The sequence below is a fragment of the Populus trichocarpa genome, chromosome 7 (genome assembly GCF_000002775.5).
Source record: "Populus trichocarpa isolate Nisqually-1 chromosome 7, P.trichocarpa_v4.1, whole genome shotgun sequence".
Taxonomy (NCBI): domain Eukaryota; kingdom Viridiplantae; phylum Streptophyta; class Magnoliopsida; order Malpighiales; family Salicaceae; genus Populus; species Populus trichocarpa.
In genome coordinates this window covers 12,987,816-12,999,645 of record NC_037291.2, presented here as the reverse complement: position 1 = coordinate 12,999,645, position 11,830 = coordinate 12,987,816, and the positions used below count along the sequence as shown (strand labels likewise).

The following is an 11,830-nucleotide window of genomic DNA, read 5'->3' as shown; positions in this document are numbered from 1 at the left end:
AAAATAAAAATACACACGCACACAAGAAGCATCCAATAGAATTTTGACGTTACAACTACGCTATGTATTTTGCCCGATATCTTAGGCAACCAATAAAAAAGAAAAAACTCAAAATTCTCCTTTTACAAATGTCAAAATCCATTTCATAAGAAAATAAAATTGTTTTTAATGGCTCTGGCGACAGAATGATTTCTTTTTTATTCAAGAAAGAAAAAATATTAAATAAAATCATAATTAGTTATATTACTTCATCTCATAAAAACATAAAATCTGTTTTAAAAATGTTCATAAATCTTATGTTTTTATGGAGGAAAAAAAAAAACAGAAGAGAGTGTGATTCTGAATATTCCAGACCAAACCACCTCTGAAAACCACCTTTGAGTGGAGGATTTGCCACCGCAACAATGAGATCCTCGTTCTTGCACCAATTGCTTCCATTATTAATAAAGCAAACCCCACCCAATAGCTTCCATATTGATCCACTTTCGTCTTCCATCACCACGCCACCCCGTGACAGACTTACTGTAACCTCTCTCTCTCTCTCTCTCTCACAAAAAGTTCATAGGCAGTGGACAAATCAACCCGTGAACTCTTTGATCCCGTGAACCCTAAAAGAAACCAAAACCTGTTAATTGGATAGAATCACAAAAGTTCAATCTTTGATCACTCCACTCCACTCCACTCCACACATTAAATTCCAAAATCCCCATCACTATAAATACTTACCATGACAACATCATCAACAACACATTCAAGAAAACCAAGAAACTTTCTTTACATTTCCATGGCTTCACTGCTCTCTTTCTCTCTCTTTTCTCTCTTTCTTTTCCTCTCCCTCTCCTCCTCCTCCACCACCACTTTAAAGACAAACAGCCACCACCCCACGAAACAAAAACAAAAACCCAGACCAAATGTACCACCCTCATCTGCCTCAACCACCCCACCTGAGATTCTCCAAGCTTGTAAAGCCACTAGATTTCAAGACACTTGTGTCTCTTCATTGTCTAACCCTAATGTTCCTCGAAATCCAACCCCCCTTCAAATCATCCAATCAGCAATCTCTGTTTCCAACACAAACCTTAAAACTGCCCAATCAATGGTCAAGTCTATCCTAGACTCGTCCACAGGGAATATTAACCGCACAACAGCCGCGAAAAACTGCGTGGAAGCGTTAATCAATTCACAATACCGCATAACAAGATCAACGGATGATGCTTTGCCACGTGGAAGAGTCAAGGACGCTAGGGCTTGGATGGGGGCTGCCTTGCTGTACCAATACGATTGTTCCAACGCATTGAAGTATGCTAATGACACGTCTCTCACTAGGCAGACGATGTCGTTTTTGGACACCCTGATGGCTTTCTCTAGTAATGCATTGAGCATGATTGTCTCATACGATGCCTTTGGTAACGATACCAAGTCATGGGGCCCACCAAAAACCGAACGTGACGGGGTCTGGGAGCTCGGGTCGGGTGGGGATTTTGGTTCGGGGTTCAGGGGTGGGTTTCCGTCTGAATTAACAGCGGATGTGACGGTGTGCAAGGACACGAGTAATGGCGGGTGTTATAAAACGGTGCAGGAGGCGGTGAATACGGCACCGGATAATGAGTGGGGACATAGATACGTGATCCACATAAAGGAGGGAGTTTACAATGAGATAGTTAGAGTGCCGTTAGAGAAAAAAAATGTGGTGTTTTTAGGTGACGGGATGGGTAAAACAGTAATTACCGGGTCATTAGCTGTGGGCCAGCCTGGGATTTCCACCTACAACACAGCAACAGTTGGTAAGTTCATTTTTTAACTCCTGTTGTTTTCAAGTAATTCTTTGCATTTGTTGGATGCTGACTCATCATGCCAAGTGTGATGACACTTGGCATGCTGAATCAGCATTCACTTGCAGTAACAATCTTTTTGTTGCCTTCATGTATATTGGCCTGACATGAGAAAGAATTACGACCGTAACTATGTTCGTGGTATGTTTTAAGAGCATGTTTACGTAGAAAATACGTCGAATTGATTTTATTTTATATATATTTTTTATTTTTATATGATAATGACAAAAATAAAAAAAAAATATTTTAATGTATTTGTAAAAAAAAAAAAAAAAACTTAAAAAGCAATCAATGGGTTGATATAGCAGGAGAGGTGTGGCACAGGACTAAAAGTAGCCAAAGACCATTATTGTGATCATTATTTGGCTCGGCTGATCGGTTGATATTTGAGATTCAAGGTGGAGAAAGTAGGCAGCCTTGTATTTATTTCTAAATTGTGGACCAATTTGATCATTCACTCTCATAAAGGTAAGCAAGAATGAAGAGTTTTTTCTTATGAGCTGTCGCGATTTTAGCAGAAGTGTTGAGGATCTGAATTTATAATATGGCAGGAGACAGGAGTGCTAACCTTCCATAACCAAAACCTATCCTTCTTTCTCGTGAGTCAAATTATCACACAGGGTGCGGTGCTTTCACATTTGCTCCAATCTTCTTTATATAGCAGCACCCTTCAAGAGCAAAAGCTTTGAATCACCATACCACCATCATGGTAGAACCATCCTCACCAACAGGCTCAACAAAACCACTCAACAACTTTGGCCATAGACCACCATTTTCAAGCTCAAAATCCAAATGCTTTGTTATCATCATTGCTATTGTCCTTCTGTTATCCCTTGTTTCTCTCATTCTCTTCTTTACCCTTTCTTCAAAGACCAACAAAGAACACCGATATTCACCGCAAACACAACTCTTTCCATCTATACCAGCTCCTATAACAACAAGACAAACTCAGACTGATATCCATTTAGCCTGCAATGCGACGCAACATCCTCAAACATGCGAATCCTCTTTAGGAGAAGCCAATGTTGTCCCTCCTAACCCAACCCCACTTCAAGTCATCCAATCTGCGATCTTTGTCTCCTCTCAAAACCTCACAACTGCAAAGTCAATCCTAAACTCTCTCCTAGCATCAACTACCAACCCAAACATCACCACTGCTGCGAAAATTTGTTTAGAGGTACTGGGATATTCGCAGTACCGGATTTCATCAGCCAACCAGAGCTTGACACGTGGAGAGATCAAGAATGCTCGCGCTTGGATGAGTGCGGGTCTTTCTTATCAAAATGATTGCTATGGAGGTCTGATTTACAACGCTGGTAATAGTACCTCAAAGCCGGTCAATGAAACATTGTTGTTCTTGGAGTCTTTGGTTGGTTTAACTAGCAATGCGTTAAGCATGACGGTGTCTTATGATTTGTTTGGAAATGAAACGGAATCGTGGAGACCTCCCCAAACCGAAAGGGACGGGTTCTGGGAGGATTCCGTGCTTGATAGTGTACGGGGGTTTTTCAGAGGTGGATTTCCATCAAAGTTAAAAGCAGATGCCACGGTGTGTAAGGATGAGAGTAAAGATAACGGATGCTACAAAACGGTGCAGGAGGCTGTTAATGCGGCACCAGATAACGCCATGGACCGGAGGTTTGTGATACATATCAAGGAAGGGGTTTACGAGGAGATTGTTAGGGTTCCGTTTGAGAAGAAAAATGTGGTCTTTTTGGGTGATGGGATGGGCAAGAGTGTCATTACCGGGTCGTTGAGTGTCGGTCAGATTGGAGTAACTACTTATGAGTCAGCTACAGTAGGTAAGTTTATCTTGTTTTAACTGTGTTTATAGTTTGTGAAATGGTGGGGGTGGTGAAAGGGATAAAAATGGATGAGTGGATCCTAAGAGCGCCGACAGTGTTTTGTAGTAGAAGCTTCTCGCAACTCTCTAATTTGTGGCTGTAGTCTTGGGGGAAATCATTGCTTTAATTGCATTGGACAGTATTTGAATTAAGAGCAGTATATTATCTAGTGTTTGATTGGTAATATTTGGTAATAGAGGTTAACTTAGTAGTTAATTATCAAGAATAAGTTGATATTTGAGCCAAGATGACCTTTTGTAATATCCTATCACATGGCCGGCATCCCATAAGGTGACGTTGCTTTAATTCCTGTGGGAAACTAGGAAAGTAATGTGAAGCTTGAATAGCAAAGCACATGGGTTGCCTACCATTCTTGAGGCTACTGTCCTGGAAAACCATGTGTCGGGGAGTTTAGGTTCTGATAGCAATCATTCTGATCCCAAATGAAAATAAAAATTCCAACGGTGCTAGTTCATTAGATTATGGTTTTGCCATCTTGTAATTAGGTTTTTGCTGGCTATGATAAATCATATCTTGGTAGCAACTGCTACTTGTCCAATTTCTGGAGAAGTATAATGAGTGAAATTTGAAGTTCTTGGCATCTTCAACCATGAGCAAAGAACTTTGCTGATGTGTTTGTGATATAATTTTGAAATAATTTTTCTAAAATGGAAAATGATAGCTTTTGGGATGAATTTCTCACCCTATTTTGTCATTGTTTTGATATGTTCTATTACTTGTTGTAGGAGTTCTTGGTGATGGATTTATGGCCAGTGGTCTAACAATCCAGAACACAGCAGGAGCCCCCACCCACCAAGCAGTAGCTTTCAGGTCGGATAGTGATTTGTCCATTATAGAGAACTGTGAATTTCTGGGCAATCAAGACACTTTATATGCTCATTCACTCCGCCAATTTTACAAATCATGCCACATCGAGGGGAATGTGGACTTCATTTTCGGAAACTCAGCTGCAATTTTTCAAGATTGCCAGATATTAATCCGTCCAAGGCAAGAAAAGCCAGAAAAAGGCGAAAACAATGCCGTCACCGCACATGGCAGGACAGACCCTGCCCAGTCAACAGGTTTCGTCTTTCAAAATTGTTTGATCAATGGAACTGAGGAATACATGGCACTTTATAGAAGCAAGCCTAGCGTGCACAAGAATTTCTTGGGAAGGCCATGGAAGGAATTCTCGAGGACTGTTTTTATACACTGTAACCTGGAAGCTCTTCTAACACCACAAGGGTGGATGCCATGGAGTGGAGATTTTGCACTTAAAACACTTTATTATGGAGAATTTGAGAATTCTGGACCAGGATCTGACTCGTCTCAGAGAGTAACATGGAGTAGTCAAATTCCTGCAGAGCATGTAGCTACATATTCAGTACAGCATTTCATTCAAGGAGATGAGTGGATTCCAACATCTTCTTGATTGTTTAGTCGCAATAATAATGCCGTCTGCCTAGTATGTTAGCAGAACTTGTCGAATTAGATACAAGTTGGTGGGGGGATGAATCCCTTTGTAATTACAAAACTTGTGAAATGAGTGACAAAATTCCCCAAATATAAGGTGGTTACTTTATCAGTAACTTATCTAAACAGCAGTTGTATGCAGAAATTGATTGTCCTCAGGTTAATTCCTCTTTTGTTTGTAAGCGACATATATGTTTTTCTTTTCTTTTCAGATAAATATGACCCCTGGAAAATGGATGCAAAGATAATTATGAATTTTTGTCATCTAACGTACTCAGTGTTCTTGATTGATTTGTAGAATCAGATGTATATCAACCTATTCTGTCAATGTTTCTGATTAATCATCAACTTTGATGCTTAATGTAGAAATGGGCTCTAGAATCTCCGTTGTAATAGTTCACTGGATGGCCAAGATCCATCAATGATCAGTCATGAAAAAGAGTGAAAGCGAGAGTGTCATCAGAAACCTTATCTGATGATTGTAATGGTACCACTCTACTTTTCTATTTGCTTGCAGGGTAAAGGTTGCTGTGCAGTTAAGGAAACTGAATGGAGTTGCTTGATTTGATTATGTTGGGGTCACTTTGACACAAGGGCGAGAAAAAAGAAAGAAACAAATGTAATAAATTGATTAAATCAAGAAAATAAAAAATAAAAAATAAAAAAAACTGAATCATGAAAAAAAACTAATTAAATCGATTAGAATATTTTAAAACATATTCGGCTCGATTTCATAAGTTTGAAACCGAAAAACCTCAACCGAATCGAACCAGTTTAGTTAAAAATAAACCGAACCGAAAAACCAAACCAAACTAAAACCCATCAAAAAGTCTAAGAAAGCCAAAAAAAATATAGTTTTTAGTTTTTAATATAAAATAACCGAACCGAACTGAATCTAGTTGGTTGGAACCGGTTTTGGTTTTATTTTTTTATTTTACAAAATTTTAATTTAGTTGTTTTTATAAATAAAAATCAGACCAAACCGAAAATAATTACCTACTTTGACCTCAGCTTTGCAAATTGTAGATGCATTAAGAACAGGTATTTGGTTTGGAAAAATTAAAGTTTCTTCTCCTTTTCGCGATACTATCCCTGCCGTGTACTCTTTAGAGACCAGCCATGATCAGTTGGAAAAAACTGATAGAACACAAACTGAGGTGGCCTCGGTGATTAGGTACGGACCAATCCCGTTTCATGGAAAGAAAAATTACAGAGATGAGGGGTAAACTAACCTGGCCAGTTTTTTCTACAAGATGCTTTCATGTGAGGCTAGTTGAGCAGGAGTCAAGACCACTTTTGTCTTTTGCTATTGTTGTCCTAATCAAGGAACAGTTTTTTTCTGCATGCCATTTTCAGATCACATGAGCAAACAGCGTACGCGTGGTTCTAAGTGGAGGTGGTTAAACCCGTGTTTCAGTTGCTATCTCATGATGCCGAAAGGTCGGTCATCGGTTTCTTAATTGTGATGTAAGAACAAATTGTCCGCATATGTCCCACTGCTCTTTATATTTTATGTCAATATTTCTGCTATGTAGCATATGCGAGTAGAATTACTTGCCTAAGCTTTAGGATTTGGTAAGTGCGATAACTACGTCATGCTTGAAGTTGGTCTGCGCATGCTTTCCACTTTGTGCCTTATCTTCCCCTTAGAGGAAATGGTCTAATCGGTGTCTACTCTACTCTCCATAACTGAAACCCATTGTTACAGTCAACTCTGGCATCCACTTGTTTGGTCATGCTTTTATCTTCCCACTTCCACACCTCTTTCCTTTAACTAGTATATTTCTTTTTCTTCACTCACCCATTTGTAGGTCTGGTTCCCATTCGCATTCTATACTTACACGAATCAACACCACATGTGAAAATCAACACCCTCTAGTCAATCTGTGCTGTAATGGGTCTTAGCTGTGTCTATGGATCCTGTGGGGAGCATCAAATTGTCCCATGCTATTGTCAGCCTAAATTGCCGCCCCACTACTTTGATGGACTTTTTAATAGATTTCACATATACTTTTAGGTCACATATGGCATGCGGCCTCCTTTGTCTCAATTACTTTTACACCATAGGCTGCAGACATGTGAATCTAATAGTCTAGAAGACGTGGAGAGAAAAAATAAAAATAGTGAGAGGCTTTACTCCAGCAGTCTTTGCAATGGCCTCTAATGGAGGGATCAATAGTTGCAACGTAGATGTTTACTAGGATTCACGCCTGCGCTTCACTGCGGAATACAAACAGATATATTTACAATGTTCCCTGTTTATGATTGCCATGTATTTGGGCTAATCTCTGCACGAACACTTACTAAGCCATAGAATCACTTAGAAGCAAGGAGTAGTCATTGCAAGTCTGGTTTCTGTAAATAAAACATGATGGGTCATGGAAACATGGACAAAATTATACTAGTGTAAAGCTCAAAAACCAAATAACTCTCTCAAATCTGTATATAACTCGGCTGAAGAAACATCAAAGGGGTATTCTATCTCGAAACAGAGAGCGGTCTAGAAAATTTATGCTTCGAAAAGGGGAAAAAACAAAGAATCACATCATCCGTATTCTGTTTCATTTGACTAAAGAGGCATATCAATATGGCGAGCCTAATGGGAATCAATAACTCACAAGCCAGGAAGAGATGCTGTGCTGGTAGCTGGTGGCGATGGGTTAAAGAATTCATCATTAGTCCAATTCGACTCGCCCCAGTGTTTTAACATACTCTTCCAATTGCATACATTGTCAACACATTTCTTTAAGCGGCGGTCCTGAACTTTGATTTTCCAATGACCATCCGTGTAGTTTGCCTTCTCAGCTTCTCTACGATCAAATTCTAGTTGTGCCTTTTGCTTTGATTTCAAGGAACAAAACTGATGCAACTGCTCAGGCATTGCATCATGGACTCTCCACCACTTCTCATGAGCAATATCACTTGCAAACTCTTGAAATATGTCAACATTCCAGTTGCAATCGTAGTCTCGGAAGCACAGCCATGGCTTTACGCCAAGATAGTGAAGAACATAGAGTATAGGAGGCTCAGCTCCAAAAAGGCGAGTTTTCTTTTGTTTAACCTCTTCCTCATCACCAATCCAGAAATGTTTCAAGAAGTTCATGTGTTTTGGAATACGATGCCACCATGTAAAGACCTCATTCAAGTAGCCTTGATCTCCACCATTATAGGACTCGATCTCATTAATATGTTCCATCAAAAGATTGAATGTGCAATTTGAAGGCTCAATGACCATTACACCTGAGTTAAAAAGACTAGCGTTGTTCCCTGTTGCAGAAATTTCTGGCATGCCAAATAAGAAATCAATGTTCCTAAGTATAAGCAAATCAGCGTCGATGAAAATGATCTTGTCATAATCTGTCAGCTGCCATAACCGGAACTTGCTATAATTCCATTCATTGTATGCATCTTTCTCAGCTTTTGGGTTCCTTATTCTTTGGATTGTCCTGATTTTCCATCCAGCTGCCTCAAGTCCACTTCTGTGGTAAACACTGATAGTTTCGTCAACAAGTATTACGAGGTCTCTATTTGAGCCTGACAAGCGGATGCTTTGTGCTGCAGCAATGGCTCCACAGACATAAACATGAGCAGAATGGAGAATTGTTGCATATGCTTCTCGCTGTGGATTCCCTGAATAGGCCCGTGCTGCTTTAAAAAAGTTTTGGGATTCTGTCTATCACAAGTCTATTACATTTAAATGGAAAAAAATCTTGTTGAATTTGGATATAACTGACCTTTATCTCTGAGAGGAAGTGCAAGTTCACAAGAGCCAACTGGGAGATGGAGTTTTTGTCTCAAAACATTCACATCTGGCTTGTATAGCCAAACATTCCCTTCTCGTACAACAAGTTCCTTGCAAGTGAAGAAGTTCGGTATTGGAAAACGCCTAGTGATAAAAAGCATATGGACAGGATAAAACCCCTTGGCAGAGGCTGCAAGACTTGCTGCTGCTAGCTGCAAGTGCAACCGAGCGACATCTCTAGACCAATTCCACTCATTTCTGCAAGGAAGCTTCACAGCAATGAGGTCAAGTCGTTTTCTAGGAGTGTCAGGTTTCGGTAGCGATGGGCAAACAGGAACTTCCTTTTCTTGCTCCTCATCAATCCATTCTGGATATAGCGAATCCCAGGTCATGTTCTTGTCAGCATAGTCTAGTTGAATATTGACAAGTGTAGCATCAGGCGTAAGTTGATTCCAATGATAGACTTCACTGTCATTGAAGTTTAGAAGACCAATTCCCTGATAGTCATTCTGTTCACCCAGCTTCTCAATGACTTTCATCACATCGTCCCAGTTCACATCTAAATCTGAAACATATCTAGGATCTGATCCTCCCCAAATCCATCTGTTCACAAAATTTTGTCTGCGTCAAATAACAAAACTTCAGATTCTTATAGATCTGATTCAGGTTATTTTCATTTCCAAATGACTTTTCTTGTTGCCACTGGGGCATCTGCATATTTGGCCAGCTATGTTGAAATAACAGATATCAGAAAAGTTTTTCCAAGATCAACCATGTTGGAGAATTTAAGAAACAGATTTTCCCTCAATCCCTTCAAAACATTGGTGCATGGGATCAGACTAGAGCACGCCTCTACAAAGGATATCTAGTTCAGGCATAAAAATCAGAAAGATTTTTTTTTTTTTTTTTACCATTGTAACTATTTTACCAGAAATGTAGTAAGACCCAGCACCAACTGCCCTGCATAAGGTAATTATTTGGACCACAATCACAACAGCTGAATGAAAATCTGAGAGTCCAAAAGCAGGTGAAAAGGCATGAAATGTACCTTGAACCTGAGTGAGATAGTTGATCCACATCTGGAGAATATAAGAGTGATACAATAGTGCCACCGATAATGACCACAAGGATAAATTTGATTAGTGGAAACTTGCAACAAGAACTTCTATCTTGGATGGGGATGTTGAAGGGTTTTTCAACACCTTTAACCTTACTTCTTGTTAACCTTCTTTTGTATAAATCTTCACTGTTTGAGTAGAAATTTGCAAACAAAAAACACGATCAGGAAAAAAGATAAAGAAAACAGAATAAGTAACAGAAAACCGGCATGAGAGTACCAATGAACAGGAAAAAATGATCTGATTGTCCATGGAAATGCTCTAAATGCAGCTGGAAACTACATATCTATCTGTAGAATGAATAATTAACTTTTCCTTATCGGTAGGTCATCCGTATTTTCTTTATTAGCTACGGAACAATCTCATTTACTACGGCAAAGTTTCCCTTGCATTTGTCAGCCTATAAGAAACATTCTGTAAGAATCACACAGAATTTTCATGGCAATTTTTCTTGTTGATTGATTCCCTTTTACTATACAGTCACATAAATATAGAGACACCACTGCAAGGCCTAATCTCACCATTTACTAAAGCATGCTATAGTTATACAACACATTTTCCTTCTGGGAATTCTCTATTCCAAGTGACTTGCATTGAAAGAATATAATCAAGTTTCATACATAGTTGGATTAGGACAGAAGCAATGTCTTTAACCACTACTTTGATTCAGCAGATAAGAAGTTCAAATCAACTATCAGTTTGTCACATCAGTGAAAAAGAAGTATCTCCCAGCATTGATAGTGTTTTGGAATTGAGCTTGAGATGCCTGGAAATTCGAGAAAATAAAAAACTAGGGCTGGAGTACTTACTGGTTGATTCAAAAGCTAGTTCATGTGAAGTAATTAAACTAATCACATTACGAAGTCCATTGCATTGACCAATTACAGCAGTAAAAACCCATTGAATCCATAAATATTTCTATTCTGGTATGATTGATTATGTAACCAAATCAGAGTGCAAATGCACGTACAATATATTGCAGTAATGGAGCAAATCAAGAACAACGCATTTTCCACCAACGCAAACCAGAACAAGATAAAGATATTTGAAAAAAAAATATGTGACAAATGATGCATGCTAAATTGATGTAACTAGGCTGTGAAAATGAAAAGAAAAGGAAGAAAAAAAAGTAAATTTAAGTAGCATGAAACCAAAGAAATTAGCTGGAACTTACAAAGATGCAGATAATCTATGCCTAGCTTCAACAGAACCCGGTGAGCCACCCATTGCTCAACTTAATGACTCCAAGTTCTTAGCAACAAGGGTTGCACCATGTGATTTTTAATGAATAAGAAATCCTGCAAGAATCATGAAGGGATCATTAAGCTTCAAGAAGCAATTACCAGGCACAGAACAAGAAGTCTTAAAAGAAAGAAAAGAAGAACATGTTCACGAAGTTCCCTATTAGCGAGGGACGGGGATTGGTGAAGCAAACCTTAGGCTATGATGATTATAGTTTTTAGCCTTTTTAGAAATAGAAAGATGGTGAGAGTGGCACAAGGAAAGGCAGGTTGAGACTTGAGAGCATATGCGAGGTAGCATAAGTAGTCAATATAGACAGAGTTAACGTCCATTTGAATCTTCCTTTGTCCACTTAATAAAATTTCATTTTCAAGTTTTTGTTGTCACCAAATTTATTTATTTTTATATAATCTCTCATTCTTTTCTCTATTTTTTCTTTTCTTACAAAACACTAAGAAACTAGAGTTCTGATTAGTGTTTTGCCTGGGGAAAAAACAATAATATTACAAAAGATCAAAGAAGATATTTCTATCATCTTGGAAGTAGTTGCTAGATTAGGTTAATGAAAACAAATTGGTT

General features: G+C 38.8%; 3 protein-coding genes across 12 annotated transcripts; 2 read left to right on the top strand and 1 right to left on the bottom strand.

Annotated features, from left to right (window-relative positions):
- The first annotated feature begins 344 nt into the window (after nt 1-344).
- On the top strand, nt 345-2,326 carry LOC112328147 (probable pectinesterase/pectinesterase inhibitor 51). 2 transcript variants are annotated; one of them, XM_024604923.2, is made up of 2 exons: nt 345-1,784; nt 2,141-2,326. In XM_024604923.2, exons 1-2 carry the CDS (start codon nt 728-730, stop codon nt 2,185-2,187), a joined length of 1,104 nt encoding a protein of 367 aa, XP_024460691.2. In that variant the 5' UTR covers nt 345-727; the 3' UTR covers nt 2,188-2,326. The 2 variants fall into 2 exon arrangements, with proteins under 2 accessions (XP_024460691.2, XP_024460690.2); XM_024604922.2 differs by having other exon boundaries at nt 2,138-2,326.
- A 212-nt stretch (nt 2,327-2,538) lies between these two features.
- LOC7486096 (probable pectinesterase/pectinesterase inhibitor 51) lies at nt 2,539-5,397 on the top strand. The gene is made up of 2 exons (XM_024604921.2): nt 2,539-3,634; nt 4,423-5,397. The coding sequence occupies exons 1-2, from the start codon at nt 2,539-2,541 to the stop codon at nt 5,106-5,108; spliced, it is 1,782 nt and encodes a 593-aa protein (XP_024460689.2). The 3' UTR covers nt 5,109-5,397.
- A 2,159-nt stretch (nt 5,398-7,556) lies between these two features.
- Nucleotides 7,557-11,805, bottom strand: LOC7466731 (UDP-glucuronate:xylan alpha-glucuronosyltransferase 1). 9 transcript variants are annotated; one of them, XM_024605924.2, is made up of 5 exons: nt 11,445-11,805; nt 11,184-11,307; nt 9,940-10,137; nt 8,884-9,512; nt 7,557-8,794 (listed from the first exon to the last, which is right to left on the bottom strand). In XM_024605924.2, exons 2-5 carry the CDS (start codon nt 11,234-11,236, stop codon nt 7,764-7,766), a joined length of 1,911 nt encoding a protein of 636 aa, XP_024461692.2. In that variant the 5' UTR covers nt 11,237-11,307; nt 11,445-11,805; the 3' UTR covers nt 7,557-7,763. The 9 variants fall into 9 exon arrangements, with proteins under 9 accessions (XP_024461692.2, XP_024461689.2, XP_024461693.2 ...); XM_024605921.2 differs by having other exon boundaries at nt 7,557-8,797; nt 11,445-11,597; XM_024605925.2 differs by having other exon boundaries at nt 7,557-8,779; nt 11,445-11,597.
- Between the last annotated feature and the right edge of the window lie 25 nt (nt 11,806-11,830).

Bases quoted from the DNA above. Each gene is read 5' to 3' on its own strand.
- LOC112328147 (XM_024604922.2), top strand. From the start codon at position 728: ATGACAACATCATCAACAACACATTCAAGAAAACCAAGAAACTTTCTT. The intron at 1,785-2,137 runs GTAAGTTCATTT...GGGTTGATATAG, and splicing joins CTACAACACAGCAACAGTTG to CAGGAGAGGTGTGGCACAGG.
- LOC7486096 (XM_024604921.2), top strand. From the start codon at position 2,539: ATGGTAGAACCATCCTCACCAACAGGCTCAACAAAACCACTCAACAAC. The intron at 3,635-4,422 runs GTAAGTTTATCT...TACTTGTTGTAG, and splicing joins TTATGAGTCAGCTACAGTAG to GAGTTCTTGGTGATGGATTT.
- LOC7466731 (XM_024605921.2), bottom strand. From the start codon at position 11,236: ATGGGTGGCTCACCGGGTTCTGTTGAAGCTAGGCATAGATTATCTGCA. The intron at 10,138-11,183 runs GTAAGTTCCAGC...CTACTCAAACAG, and splicing joins CATAGATTATCTGCATCTTT to TGAAGATTTATACAAAAGAA. The intron at 8,798-8,883 runs GTCAGTTATATC...ACTTTTTTAAAG, and splicing joins ACTTCCTCTCAGAGATAAAG to CAGCACGGGCCTATTCAGGG.